Source organism: Nylanderia fulva, unplaced genomic scaffold (assembly GCF_048542155.1).
Source record: "Nylanderia fulva isolate GAGA-0341 unplaced genomic scaffold, ASM4854215v1 Scaffold145, whole genome shotgun sequence".
NCBI lineage: Eukaryota > Metazoa > Arthropoda > Insecta > Hymenoptera > Formicidae > Nylanderia > Nylanderia fulva.
The window spans coordinates 10,295-26,721 of record NW_028189677.1 but is presented as its reverse complement, the minus strand read 5'-3'; the positions used below and the strand labels follow the sequence as shown (position 1 = coordinate 26,721).

Genomic DNA, 16,427 nt, shown 5'->3' with positions numbered 1-16,427 from the left:
TGTGTTTTTATTTATTACACTATATTTTTATAATGTATTTATATCGTATTACGAAATGTAAGATGACATATTTATATAATTATAAATAAATTTTGAATATTAAACATTAATAATAAATGATTGGTGTTGATGTCTTTCTTTTATATGTATCTGTATAAGAGAGTGTTTGCGTTCGTGTGTATACATTTTATGATTTTAATGAATCAGTTATTTTCAGTCTACGAAGAATAGAACAAGAAAGGATTTCAAAACTATCTCAAAGAATCTCAAGTGATAGAAGATACATAAAAATGATACAATAATCTCACATGTGTCTCAATTATCATTGTGAAAATTATAAGCAATATAGCAAGGTTAATTAACAATAAGCGAGCGAGACGGCAATTGCTAAATAATATTAAGATCAAAGCTGCTAATTAGCATTTGCGAATTTTGTAGCACATACTTTGTCTTTGCTATTGCTATTTTATAATTTAAACAGGATGGGAAACGAGATGAGTGACGTTAAGACAAAATAAATTGTTAAGTTTAAAGATTATTGTATAAAATTATATACGTATATTGGTTACATACATACATATATTGGTTTAATTATAAAGTAATTTCTCATATATTGCAGGTATTGTATATTGTATGTGTATTTATCTACTACTTTATCCATATTTTCACAATTGTGTCATAAGAAGTGAAGTAAGATTTATATAATTACACATAAATTTTGAATTTTTGATATTAAAATGTAATGTTATATTTTTGTATTTTGTTTACGTATAGATTTATGTGTATGAATACGTTTCTTATCTGTGTGTATATATTATGATTCTGCAGAACAGTTATTATCTTCAGTATACGAAGAATTGAGCGAGAGTAAATTTCAGATTTGAAAATTACAAAAATGTTTTAGGCAAGGAAGTATACAAAAAGTACAAAATAATTTTACATTTGTCTTAATTACCATCCTACAACAGCTACAGAAGCTACATTCCATAGCAACGCTAATTAACAAAACAAGAGCGAGACTGCAATTACTAAATAATATATTGTTATTTATAGCTATTACATAAACTTTACGAACTTTGTAGTACATACCTTTGACGCTGTTTCTGCTATTTTATAACTAAAAAATACAAGCAATATGAATACCAAATTGGCAAAGGAAATTGGTAAGTTTAAAGATTATTGTATAAAATTATGTAAATTATATGCTCATTTATTAAAAAGATAATAACGTATGATATAAAAGTAGTAAAAATGTTATTTCTTTTATTTATTATGTGATATATTGTTGTCTTAAAAATTTAGATTTCTAAGGAGTTTAATAGCAATTGATTTAGGTCTTGCAATTAGATTGACTACCATAATTTTTTTCTAAATTACGTCAATTTAAATATAACTTACAAGTAACACTACCAAAGTGCCACTCGCCGATTTTGATATACTTACAATTAGCTAATCGTATAGCGTGATATATATATATATATATATATATATATATATATACATATATATATGTATATATAAAAATTTAATTTTAAAGTAAAGTATGATTTCGTTGGCTTTTACAACAGAAAAAAAGAAAATTATAATTTTAGATATAATCATTACAGTGTACTTTATATTTAGATGTACATCAGTTATTTTCTTAAATTGTTTAATTAATGTTTTGTTGTTCTTTAATGTAAATTATTCTGTAATTGTATTTTGATTTTAATATTAAATGTGAGTTGCAATAAAATTTTAATTGAAGAATTTAGAATAACTGGAGGAGAAATATCCGTACATTATGCTTTGATTTTAACATACGTTTAATTACATGTACGTAATGTTAATGTTTTTATCGATATTTATTGTAATTTAATATTTTAATTAAATAACTAGATGTGCTTAAGATTTCTTCCTTTTGAATTTGATATTTAATAACTTATTTATCTATAATCTGTTCCTCCTAGAAAATACAATAAAGGAGGGGCGTTTTCAGTTTGCCGTTAAATGTCTAAATGAAATTATGCAAATTAATTCGGATACAAATTTTGTCTTCAGTCCGTCTTGCATATATGAAGCACTTTTACGAATGTACATGTTGATCAAAGGTAGCATTGCAATGCGTCTAAACGAGATTCTTTCTTTAAAGAACATCAACCTAATAGATTTGACAAATTATTGTTCTTATAACAAAAAAAAGGTTAATATAAGTAAATATACCTACTTATCAAATTTTACATTTGATGATATATTCTTTAATGGAAAAAAGTCAAAATTTACAATCGGTATATGAAATAACATGTAAAAATAGTTATATGAAACAAAAATGCCGCTGTTCTGAAATATTAATAACGGGTTAATTGCGATGACAAAAAAACACATTTTTTAGCAAAATTGAAATTCAATATGCTTTGTTAAAGCTCACATTTGTCAGTAAGCAGTTTTTTAAATGACAGATTTTTTGATAAAATTCAGAAATGTTTGTCAGCAAAACATCTCCATATAATTTTGATTTATTTTCTTGTCTAATTTTATATTAAGAATATAACCACATTTAATATGTGTTTGCAAAAATAAAAGCTTGAATAAAACAATTTATAAATAATTGATGTCTGTTATCTAGAAGAAAATGAATATTTTATAAACAATTTATTTGATATTTTCGATTCCAGGAACAATGGAGTAAAATAAATAATAAAAAAACAAAAAGATCTTCCTGACCCTTCTTGCGATTGTTACGTTAAATGTTGGTGTAAACATGATATAAAATTTTATGATAAAGCAGTACTGCATATGTTTGGCTCAGAAATCAATTCTTTAGATTTGCTCCTTGATTCTGATGACAATATGGACGAAGTGAATTCCGTTTTAAGACAAATCGTAAACCAAACGAAGGGATACATTTATTATCCTGAGGGATTAGCCGAAATTACATTTACTGGAAACGATTTTATTTTGATGAGCTTTATGAGTGGCATATTCCGTAAACTATCGTTCCATCAAACTGACGCACCAAATATATCGACTATTAGAAACAATGAAGTTATAAACTGTAATTGCACGCCATTTATTTATTTTATTATATAACATATGTAACAAATTTTTCATAATGTAATTTTTAATTGAATTTTAAACAGAACGTTATGTAGAGAGAATATCGTTTACTTTTATTTTTAATAAGTATTGCTTTCGGATTTATATCCAAAAGTAATCTGTTAATATATATAATAATATATTTATATAACAAAAAACATATTAAATTTTCTATATGACTAGTAGTATTGCATGATTATGCTGGGTCGGAAAAAGACCAACATGATCCAGTAATTTTACACAAATATTTTTTTCAGTATAAGCTTAACGTTTTTTTTAGACTACCATGAAGGACTGAGCATGTATGTGGTGGACATACCCTATAACAATGCCAATATTTCGTTATTTACGTTCCTACCTGCAGCGTTGAGCTCAGGTAAATGGAAGATCATTGAGAACATCAACAGGAATGATCTTCTCTATTTGACCCAACGAATGTCGACCGACGAAGGAATGAACAACTTGCGCGAGCTGTTAAGAAACAGTAGAACATTGAAGTTTGTCATAAAAGAATTTACATGTTCCCAAAATGTTTGTTTATCTTTCGAGGTGGAGAAAAATGTGCCAGTCCGTGATCTATTAAAATCATTAGGCGTCGAAGAATTGATAACGTCCGAAATGCTCGAATTGCAAACTAAATGCCGAAAATGCCTACCGTTGAAAATTAATTGTCCCAAGGTGCACATCAACAATGTTGCGCACCGTTCTCACATAAGAGCCACAAGAGATGATGTGATTCTAGGCGCAGTGACTTTGATCCATTCCGGTGGAGACGCCTCTCCGGATGGCAAAATAGAAGACGTTAAATGGTGTAATATACCTTTCGTCTGGCTGATCTATGACAGACTGCAAGAAGAAATCCTCTGTGTCGGCAGCTTTAATAATAGTACCTGCCCAAATTCTCAAATTGTACCGATAGATATATATCAGTCAGGTCCATCAGGCGTTCCGCCAACGAAAAAGCAACGGCTCGCCTAGATTTAAAAATCTTTTGGAAATTCTAGATTGAGAAACAAATCCTTTCAAAAAAGTAGGTGTTTAAAAAATGGTTTTTTTATTAATTTTTTAAATATTGAATATCCGACCATCGCAGTTTAATGCAAAATAGTTTATGGGGTAAAATGTAAAAACAAGTTTGGCATTCTTAACATAGATTATAAGTTTAGAATTTCGTAAATCTATTATGCACTATGAAAAACGAATTATATAACAAATCTGTAGTTGCTGCATAATGATATGTAATTATGTGATAAGTTTTTATTTCTTCTTATGATTCAACATTTTGATGATTCAAATTGACATGCATTATATTTTGTGCGCAACATATTTTATGAACAATTTCTGCTAACAATTTGGAGATTAATGATATAATCTTTTGGTTATTTGAATTTAATGCTTGCACATGTGTGAAATTTATAAATTTCTGAAACTAAATAGAAGATTGCTCAAATTTTTAAAAGTTGTATAAAAAATATGATATTATCAGGTAACAATAATGTATATTTTATAAGTTCTGATAAATTATTTAAAATACGTTCCTTAAGGTACACATACATATATGTATACATATATACACACATATGCACATACATATAAAGACATTTTTATATAAGTATATTTTTATGTAAGTATATATAAATATTTATACATCATAATTTAAGCACTTGTGTATGAATGTTTGTATGTACGTATATGCATCTATGTATATTGTTTCTGTCATATATTCCATTAAATCAATTTATTCGTATTCTATGCTAAAACAATTTATAAACGAAAAAATTGTTTATTTCGATATTTAACAATACTTATATGTATCATTGTGTTCATATTTTAATATTGCTTATAAAATTGTAAGCATTTTAATTATCCTTTCAGAACTTAATAGAAAGAATATAGGCTGTGCTCTCATAGCCAAATTAATTAATGATTCTATTCATTTTAATAAAAAGAAATATAAATAAATGTTTCTTTCTCAAATATGTGTATCAATGCGATGTCATTAACTCCATTTTAATCATGTTATAAAATTGTATAGCGTTCTGTGCATTATAATTTTTTTGTAAAATATTATTTAGATCCTTTTTAATTGTCCAACATCAACAGAATCGATGAATTTTTATTCTTTTACATTAGATGTACGCTATATATGTATACATATATACATATATATATATATATAGTATATATATATATATATGTATGTCTACCTATTACTATATATTCTTATAACTGTATTACGTAATGTGAGATGTGACACTATATAATTATAAATAAATTTTCAATTTTTGGCATTAAAATTAAATTATATGTTTTGATGTTCTGTTTAAGTATATCCGTGAGTAAATTTGTTTGTATTCTTGTATATATGTTATTGTTTTGATAGATTATCTTTAGTCTACGAGAAATCGAGGGAAAGCACGGATTAAAATTTGAAAATTATATTACAAAATCTTAGGCGAAAGAGAAAGTATTTATACCTAAAAGAGAAAAAACAATCTTACATTTGCCTCAAATACCATTGCAAATATTACATTATATAGCAACTCTAATTAGCAATACTTGAATGAAACTGCAATTGCTAAATAATATTGCGATTGAAACTGTTAAATAAAATTTGCAAATTTTGTGGCACACACTTTTGTTTTTCTCCCGACTGCTGCCAACCGTAGGTTGGCGAAAAGAGAGGAAGTATGCGTTTCATCGAGCCCGGATCGGTCGTGACCTTAATTCTCGATAACTACTGCATAGTTTTATATCAACTTTGGAACATAAGTTTCTTATTAATCAAGGAAGGTTTAAAGCGTATTATTATCGTTATTTATTCTATTAATAAAAAGTGAAAAATGAGTATTATTTCGTCAATACGGTCTCTCATTGGCTGCTGTGTGAACCTAAGAGGAAAAATGTTTCACCAATGAGATTCGTTGTAGTATCCGGATAGGGAATGTTGGTGACATTGGTATATACATCTCGAAGTAATAATGACGGGACTGATAGGATAGGTTAGCTGTCACCTGTTGCGTGTTATTGTCAACAACAATATTAAGTGAAGTGTATTATTATGGATATATCTCAAGAAGATATAAATAAAGGAGTAAGTTTCTTCTTTTATATTTATTGTTTTTTTCTTTATTTAGAATATTGTTATTATTATTTATTTATTGTTTCTTTATTTATATGTAGGAAGAAGATACTCGCTTGAAGATATCTGAAGAAGAAAACATTATTAATAATAGAAAACGAGTAAGTCTTGTTATTAATAATTAATAAAAATATATAATATAATTAATAATATAATTAATCTGTTGTAGTCATAACATGGCTATATGAATTTATATTTGTCTGCGTAGCCACTTATTTGCTATTAAATTTGCTACGTAGCCACATTGCTATAAATATCCACATATATAATTGTATAAATGTATATAGTTATTTTTTCTCTTATTTGTATATTATATAATAATTATATAATTAATTAAAAGTATGTATACAAATATATTTATAGTTATACAAAGATATTAGCGCACCAATAATTATGGCAATGCAGACAAATATATTAACTTACATAGCCAATTATCTACTACAAAAGATTATTCACATATGTAATAATAATTAAGGCTATACAAATATATAAACTTACTTGTGATTACATAATGTATAAACTTATATAGCCATAAGAAAGTTAATATATTTGTCAAAGCCATAATTATAACTGCGTACAAGTTTACGTATTTGATATAAGATATTGTTGTCATCTGTCTTTGTCATCTGTCTCTCTCTATCTATCAATCTATCTATCTAGCTATTTTTTTTTATTTATCTCTCTATTTATATTATATTATATTAATTAAAAAAATTGTAGCAGAAAAATATTTGGAAAGAATATAGAACATTGCAGTCACATGGTGAGTGTATGTGTGTCTTTATTATTATTATTATTATATTATATACATTGTAATATATATATTACATAATAAAAACTTTTACATGTGTAGGATGAAGAAGCAGAGAGACAAAAGAATGAAGAAACAGCATAAGAACAGCAATAAATTAGAAAATAAATAAAAAAAAAAATAATAAAGAAATTAGAAAATAAAAAATAAAAAATAAAAAACAATTAAAAAAAAAATAAAAAATAAAAAACAATTAGAAAATAAATAATAAAAATAAATTAGAAAAAAAAAAATTAGAAAATAAAAAATAAATTAGAAAATAAAAAAATTAGAAAATAATAATAAAATTTTTTACAAAAAAAAAACTCCCGACTGCTGCCAACAAAGTTTTAATGTTTAAATTAAAAAATAATGTTTAAATTAGAAAATAAATAAAAAAAAAGTAATAAAAAAATTAGAAAATAAAAAATAAAAAATAAAAAACAATTAGAAATAAATAAAAAATAAAAAACAAAACAAAAATTAAAAATAATAAAAGAACAAAAAAATTATAAGTATAAAAAATAAGCTTGTAAAAGTTGGAAATAATCACACATAAATAAAGTCTGTTGTTTATTATATAATTTTTCTTATTTAAATTTATTGTTATCATACATATTTAGCGCTATATAATTTACAAAAATTTCAGATTTTTGAATTCAAAAAATTTTTTTAATTACAATTATTATTATTAATTCTACAATTTACAAGAGCAGTCGGGAGACGCCGCGCTAAATTTGAGACATATACGCACGCGCACGTTTTATGTAATAAATAGACACAAACACAAATATCGATACTCAACGGACGTTACAGTTTTTAGACGCGCGGCGTCTCCCGACTGCTCTTGTAAATTGTAGAATTAATAATAATAATTATAATTAAAAAAATTTTTTGAATTCAAAAATCTGAAATTTTTGTAAATTATATAGCGCTAAATATGTATGATAACAATAAATTTAAATAAGAAAAATTATATAATAAACAACAGACTTTATTTATGTGTGATTATTTCCAACTTTTACAAGCTTATTTTTTATACTTATAATTTTTTTGTTCTTTTATTATTTTTAATTTTTGTTTTGTTTTTTATTTTTTATTTATTTCTAATTGTTTTTTATTTTTTATTTTTTATTTTCTAATTTTTTTATTACTTTTTTTTTATTTATTTTCTAATTTAATTGATTTTTTATTTTATAACAAAAAAGGATTAAAAATGGTAATGAGTGAAGAGAGAGCAAGAGAAATTGGTAAGTTTAAATATTATTCTATGAAATCATATATTTATCGAGTTGATTTATCGAGAAGTTAAGAATCTAAAGTATAAAGTAATATAAAAACGTTACTGCTTTTATTTATTATTTTATATATTGTTGAAGAAACTTAAGAATTGGTATTTCTTTGTAATTTAATAACTATGGCTTGCTGTTACAACAAGTCTTGCAATTAGGTTGACTAACCATAATTTTTTTCTAAATCTGCATCGATTATAATTTAGGAAATTGTAAAACGTTATATATATATTTCAGAATAAATTGAAGTTTAAAATATGACTAACAATAAGTCAGCTTTCAGGAAAGAAGAAAAGTTCATTAGAATTTTAGATATAATCACTGTAGAATGTAATTTCTTTATTATTTATCATTAAATATTTCTTTCAAGATTTATTAATAATAAAATTAATAGATTTTAAGTTTTGCATAAACTTTTTAAATGTAAGTAAAATTCGTTATTAAAGGAACGGTGTTCAAACCATAGTCATATTGTTAAACACATTTTTTAAGTTATTTTTCTTTTTTTATTGCTTTGAGTGTTCTTATATAGTTATTGTTGATTCAGTTATATGTTTATATTAAATATGAGTTATAATAGAATTTAGCTATGCGCGTTGAAAATAATTGTCGATTAATTTTTAATATATTACATGCTGTTGACTTTATTGCGTATTTAATTATATGTATTGTTAATTGATGTAATAATTTCATATAAAAATGTTGTGATTTATTATAATTAAATTATCTTAGCTATTTTTTACGTTTTTTTTTTCTGAATTTGACCTTTTACTTATTTATCTATTTTTTTCCTAGAAACTCAACTAAAGGATGGGCGTTTCAATTTCGCGATCAAATGTCTCCATGAAGTTATGAAAGTCAATCCGGATAAAAATTTTGTCTTTAGTCCACTTTCCATATATGAGGGTCTTTTCCTAACAAATATATTGATTACAGGAGAAATAACGAATCGTCTCATAACTATTCTTTCTTTAAACGGGATCAGCAAAGCAGATTTGATCAATTACTGCATTTGTAAAAAGGAGTCGACTGTAAACATTCCTATCGCATTTTTGCATTAGATAATACATTTCATTATGGAAAAAAGCTAAATTTGCTGTTTATGTATAAAATAATATGTAAAAACAATTATGTAAACTCTGCCAATCTGAAAGATTAATAAAGGGTTAATAGCGTTGAGAATAATAAATTTTTTTCCGAAATTAAAGTTCGAAGCTTTGTCACAATCAAAAATTTTTCTCAGCAATTAGTTTTAAATGATAGATCTTTTAGTCAAAATCTTTTGTATCGAAAAATCTTGTATTTTGACTTTTTTTATTTTGATTCCTTGAAATGAAGTAACTTTATAAATTTAAAGAATATAGGCACATATGAAAATAATATTTGCACCAATAATAATTTGAAGCAATTTTTATAAATGATAGTGTTTGATGCCTAGGAATATGGTATGGAAATTTTATTTTTCATTTGATATTTTTGGTTTCAGATAAAATTCGTGGTTTATCCGGAACATTTGTATTGCACTCATAACATCATGTGTTGGTTGAAATATGTAATGAATGATTCAGAAGCAGAGAGTGCACTATCTCATTTTATTTATGGACCAATCAATTATTTAAATACGAATAAATTTTCTGAATTGAAAGTAAATTACATTAATAAATTAATAGGCAGAGCGGTAAGAAAGAGATGCTTTTACTATTTCGTGGGATTATCCAAGTGTAAACAAGTTAATGATATTCTTTTGGTGACCTGTGTCTGTTGCGAATTCCAAAATTCATTGGTTCCTCAAGCTATCGTACCAATTAGAAACCGTTTAATCATAAACTGTGAGTACGCCATATTTTTATTTTTTAAACTTACATAATATAAACCTTCTCATAATATAATTTTTTTTATTATTCCTAAATAAAGCATATTGTGTTTTGTAAAAGAAACACCGCCTAAAATTAATTTTCAATAAATTTGTCTTCGGGTACCCAATAAAAATTTAAAATATATAATGAAATATATACAATATATATGTATAATGAAAATATATGTATAATATTTAAAACATATATATAATAAAAAGTGAAAAATATCCGATAAAATATATAATAAAATATATATAATAAAAATATATTAATATTTAAAAAATATATAATAAAAAGTAAAAAATATATAATGAAAATAAGATGTTTGATGCTTATTAGCAGTGGCTATAAGAAATTTGTCGCGTTGGTATTTGTCAAAGACACCCAGTTTGTACCCTAATACATTAATGAGAAAGTGAACTTTGAATTGAAAAATTAAATATGAAAAAATAAATTTTAAAATAAATAAATTTATAATTAAATGTTTTTTTTCGAAATTAAAAGTGTAATTTTGATTTTCACCAATTATTCTATTTTTAATTGCCCAACATTTGATCAAAATATGATTTTACGTAAAAAAATTTCAGAAAGTGAACATTTCTATTAAGACTATTAAATATTATAAATTTATAAAAATGCGTGTTTTTCTGGTTTCATTTTTCTTAACAATTTTATGTAATTTTTTATATTTTTAATACTGTTTTTTTTTTAAGACTATCATAAGAAATTGAGCATGCACGTGAGCGACATACCCTTCCAGAATGGCGATATGTCGCTGTTTGTGTTCTCACCTGCTTCGTTCGATGGAGAATATTCAGATAAGTGGAGGATAAAAGAGAACATTAGCAGCGACGACCTTTTCGAATTGACCAAACGATTATCGACGAGCAATGGAATCGACGAATTGCGCAATCTGCTAAAATATAGTAGAAAATCACACGTTGAAAATGTTACAGACGTCTCGGTTTTTTCGCCTTTCGATATGGAGAGAAATTTGACAATAAAAGATCTGCTGAAAGCGTTAGATATCGAAGAATTGATGGAAACCACCAATTTTTGTCTAGATTTTTGCGGAAACAAACGGGACAGCCTCTCCTTATGCTTCGGCAATGTTGTGCACCGTTCTCGTGTCAAGGTCACAAATGGGATGATGATCGTAGGCGCGATAACTATGATCCTCACCGGAAAAGAATCCGGTCCGCACCCGGAAGTGGTTAACGTAAATCGCAATAGTCAGTTTGTCTGGTTGATTTATGACGCGCTTCAAGAAGAAATCCTTTCTGTCGGTTCTTGTAACAGTAACAGGACGAATTCTAAAATTGTACCGAAGGATGACGCAGGTCCATCAGACAGTCCGCCAATGAAAAAGCCGAGGCTTGTCGAGACTTCTTGAAAACATTTTGGAAATTCAGGATTTGAAAAAAAAAATAGAATCTTCAAGAATGTTTATTAATTTTTTAAATCATATTATTGATTATTAATTAATAATATTTATTAATATTAAATTATTAATTATCAATAATATTTATTAATATTTAATTAATTATTAATTAATAATAATATATTTTTGTTAGTATTAATATTAATTAATATTATTAAATTACAAACCCGATCCTTAGTTGAAGGCAAAATAGTTCATGTGATTTATGATGTAAAAACGAGTTCGGTTTTCCTGATAAAAATTAAGTTTAGAATTACACAAATCAGTTTTACACTATGAAACGATTGATGTAACAGATCAGTAATTATTGCATAATGATGTGTAATTATGGAAGATGTCATATAGGATTCAACATTTTGATTATTTGAATTGACATGCATTATATTTCGTACGTAATATATTCTATGATCAACTTCTGCTAAAAATTGGGAGGCCAATAAAATAATTTTTTGGTCATTTGAATTTAATGTGTAATTGCATTAAATTGATAAATTTCTAAAACTAAAAAAATGCTCGTCTTTTTTAAAGTTGTTTTAAAAATATTTATACATATGTACATATATATATAGTGTATAGATATGTTAATTTTCATTAATTTATCTTATAATTTTACTGTTTTATAATTTTGTGCACTTCGAATTTACTGATAGGGACATAAAATATTCTTATATATTTATATGTACTATACTTGTACATGTATATATATATATATATATAGAAACAAATAATCGAAATAATACATATACATACATGTACCTATATATATATATATATATATATATATATATATATATATATATATATACATATATATATTATTTTGATCAGATATTTTATTACATTATTTTATTCGTATTCTATGGTAGATTATTTAGAAACGAAACAATTGTTCATATATTCGAAATTTACATTATATGTTATTATGTACATCATTAAATATTACAATATTCTAAGAATGTTAATTGTGCTAAAATTTTATAGAAAAGAAGATATATATATATATATATATATCTTTTTCAAATATGCAATGTCTTTGACTCTATTTTTATTTTGTTGTAATGTTGTTACAGCTCAATGTAATTACAATTAATTAATTTTTTTTTTAATTATTCTATTTATATATTCTTTTCTATTGTCCAACATTAACAGAATTGATCAAATTTTAACTTATTACGCTATATATATGTGTCTACGTGTCTACATATTTTTTTGTATTTTAATAATTCTGAGATAATGTATATTTATGTAATTATAAATAAATTTTGAATTATTGACATTAATATCAAATGATATGTTTTCACGTTTTCTTTATGTGTATCGGTATATGAGTGTGTTTGTATTTGAGTGTATATATTATGATTCTACTAGAATAAACATCTTTAGTTTATAAAGCATTCACCGAGACAACGGATTAAGATTTAAAAATTATATTACAACATCTTAGGCGAGCGAGAAAAAGTATAGCAAGAGGAGACAAAAAATCTTATATTTCCCTCAATTACCACTTCAAATATTACATCCTACAGTAACTCTAATTAACAATACGCGAGTTAGACTCCAATTGCTAAATATTACGATAAAAGCTGTTAAATAAAATTTGAGAATTTCATAGTACACTTTTGTCCTTACTTTTGCTACTTCATAACTAATACAGGATAGAAAACGTTATGAATGACGAATCGGCAAAAATGTTTGGTAAGTTCAATAACTATTGTTAAAAATTATGTAATTATTAATTTAATTTATCAAAAAAATAATAATCTAAAATATATCTTGTTATCAAAATGTTTTTCCTTTACTAATTATTTTAAATATTGTTGCGTTCGCCTAAAAAATTTTTAAACTGCGATATAATTTAATGGCTATGATTTGACAAGTCTTGGAATTAGATTAAGTAACTGATTTTGTTTTAAATCTGCTTCAACTATAATTTAACAAATCGTATAGCGTTTTATAGATATACACACAAGTTTAATTCAAAAGTTTAATTTTTGTCAATTCTATGACAAAAATTAATTGAAATTATAATAATGAATTAAATATTTATTAAATAAAATAATCAAATAAATATTGATTAATTAAAATAATTAATTGAAAAAGTAATAGAATTTTTTATTAATCAAAATAATTAATTAAAAATTTTGATTATATGAAAAAATTAATTGCAATTATGTCTAATTGAAATAATTAATTAAAAAATAAACATTAATTGGATATTTTGAATTTCATAATGAACATATACGGCTTATCCCTGCCATTATGAAGAAGACGTTAAATGTTTTCTTAAACCTAATATAAGTTTACAAAATACATTATATAATTTTATGCACACATCAGTCTCAAATTTGTGTGCCCAGAAATTCTGAGCATTTAATAAGTTATATTAATAATAAAGTATTAAAGCAAGCAGTGGATGATTATATTCATAATCGCTCGAGCTTATCCGTCAGACAAGATACCGAATTTGTTTTGATGACAGCTATTAATATGAATATTCAATACTTGCTGAAGCTGATACTCCAAGTTATTGGACCCTTATTGATAATCAAAGAATTAGCTGTGGGCATGCTATATTTTTATTTTAGGTTTACTTACTTTACGTATCATATATATATATAATATATATTGTAGGCGAATTATTATTCTACCGATATTCATTTATATACACGCGTGAGCGGCGAATTACGTTTCCTCTCCCCCCCTGGCGGCGCTGCGTAAGAAAGAAGGGAGAAGGTTAAGAAGGTCAGTTCCCCGCGGAAAGGGAGAGCGGTTGGACAGATATACGGCAGTGAGCCGTCGTGCGTGTCCTATCGAGTACAGTTTAACCTAATAAAGATCCTTTGTTAAGATCCACTAGAAGCCTTATTAGAATTACGCCCTGACATCATCTAAAACTATCCTGACACCACCTACAACTTCAGAAGTGGGATCAAAGAAGAAGTTAGCGAAGGATCTGTGAGGTTAATACACGGGACTTTGAAAAGTACGACCAAGTGTTGTGGTCGATGCAGAGAAAACCGTGTCTTGTGTTACTCGTGCAAAAAGACAGAATATTCCGCGCTGTGTGCCACGAATATTTTGATGGTTATTCGCGCTGTGTGCCGCGAATCTTTGCTGCGTGCTAAAAGACAGAATATTCCGCGCTGTGTGCCACGAATATTTTGAAGGTTATTCGCGCTGTGTGCCGCGAATCTTTGCTGCGTGCTAAAAGACAGAATATTCCGCGCTGTGTGCCACGAATATTTTGAAGGTTATTCGCGCTGTGTGCCGCGAATCTTTGCTGCGTGCTGAAAGACAGAATATTCCGCGCTGTGTGCCACGAATATTTTGAAGGTTATTCGCGCTGTGTGCCGCGAATCTTTGCTGCGTGCTAAAAGACAGAATATTCCGCGCTGTGTGCCACGAATATTTTGATGGTTATTCGCGCTGTGTGCCGCGAATCTTTGCTGCGTGCTAAAAGACAGAATATTCCGCGCTGTGTGCCACGAATATTTTGACGGTTATTCGCGCTGTGTGCCGCGAATCTTTGCTGCGTGCTGAAAGACCGAATATTCCGCGCTGTGTGCCACGAATATTTTGATGGTTATTCGCGCTGTGTGCCGCGAATCTTTGCTGCGTGCAAAAAGACAGAATATTCCGCGCTGTGTGCCACGAATATTTTGATGGTTATTCGCGCTGTGTGCCGCGAATCTTTGCTGCGTGCTAAAAGACAGAATATTCCGCGCTGTGTGCCACGAATATTTTGACGGTTATTCGCGCTGTGTGCCGCGAATCTTTGCTGCGTGCTGAAAGACCGAATATTCCGCGCTGTGTGCCACGAATATTTTGAAGGTTATTCGCGCTGTGTGCCGCGAATCTTTGCTGCGTGCAAAAAGACAGAATATTCCGCGCTGTGTGCCACGAATATTTTGATGGTTATTCGCGCTGTGTGCCGCGAATCTTTGCTGCGTGCAAAAAGACAGAATATTCCGCGCTGTGTGCCACGAATATTTTGATGGTTATTCGCGCTGTGTGCCGCGAATCTTTGCTGCGTGCAAAAAGACAGAATATTCCGCGCTGTGTGCCACGAATATTTTGAAGGTTATTCGCGCTGTGTGCCGCGAATCTTTGCTGCGTGCTGAAGACCGAATATTCCGCGCTGTGTGTCCACGAATATTTTGACGGTAATTCGCGCTGTGTGCCGCGAATCTTTGCTGCGTGCTAATTGTTCCGCCGCGTACGAGAGGAAGCGAGTCCACGTATCGCGCGCGGTGAATCGACGTGTAACGCGATATCCTTGTGAGATAGAATATTCCGCGCTGTGTGTCGCGAATATTTTGACGGTAATTCGCGCTGTGTACCGCGAATCTTTGCTGTGTGCTAATTGTGCCGACGTGTGTCGCGAACATTTAGACTGAGGTTAAACATTTATTAACACGTCGCTGTGTGCTAGGACGTATAGAAAAGGGAGGTGCAGTGTGTCACTAACAATGGCGAGACCGCCGAGTGCGTATACGCTCGCCGAAATTAAGGACATTCTCCGCGAGAAGAAATTGCCGGCGACCGGTAACAAAGCTGACCTGATAGATCGATTGACTGCCAATGACCCGGAGATATGGACCACACTGGATGAACAGAGGTCACGGCAGAGCCGCGGTGTCGATCAGCCGATTGACGCGGGCCATGAATCGAGGGATGCCGTCGCGGGCAAGGACAATGAAAGCCAAGTAAGTAACGACGCATCCGTTGAAGGTCCTTTGACTGAGAATGACTTGATTCGACGAGAAAATGAACTACTTAGAAGAGAACGAGCTCTTCTTCAACGTGAATTAGATATCGTTAGACGAGAGAA

The 16,427-nt window shown here is 28.0% G+C and overlaps 2 protein-coding genes and 1 long non-coding RNA gene across 3 annotated transcripts; all 3 read left to right on the top strand.

The window, feature by feature from the left end:
• The first annotated feature begins 749 nt into the window (after positions 1-749).
• LOC114931741 (uncharacterized) lies at positions 750-2,702 on the top strand. The gene is made up of 3 exons (XM_029303893.2): positions 750-1,163; positions 1,950-2,182; positions 2,655-2,702. The coding sequence occupies exons 1-3, from the start codon at positions 1,136-1,138 to the stop codon at positions 2,700-2,702; spliced, it is 309 nt and encodes a 102-aa protein (XP_029159726.2). The 5' UTR covers positions 750-1,135.
• Positions 2,703-5,990: 3,288 nt separating this feature from the next.
• LOC146724169 (uncharacterized) lies at positions 5,991-7,143 on the top strand. The gene is made up of 4 exons (XR_014924184.1): positions 5,991-6,169; positions 6,259-6,318; positions 6,938-6,986; positions 7,071-7,143. It is a non-coding gene; the product is annotated as an uncharacterized LOC146724169 (long non-coding RNA).
• A 1,802-nt stretch (positions 7,144-8,945) lies between these two features.
• On the top strand, positions 8,946-12,033 carry LOC114931743 (uncharacterized). Its single transcript, XM_085480366.1, has 3 exons — positions 8,946-9,330; positions 9,786-10,128; positions 10,869-12,033. The coding sequence occupies exons 1-3, from the start codon at positions 9,151-9,153 to the stop codon at positions 11,546-11,548; spliced, it is 1,203 nt and encodes a 400-aa protein (XP_085336492.1). The 5' UTR covers positions 8,946-9,150; the 3' UTR covers positions 11,549-12,033.
• Positions 12,034-16,427: the final 4,394 nt, after the last annotated feature.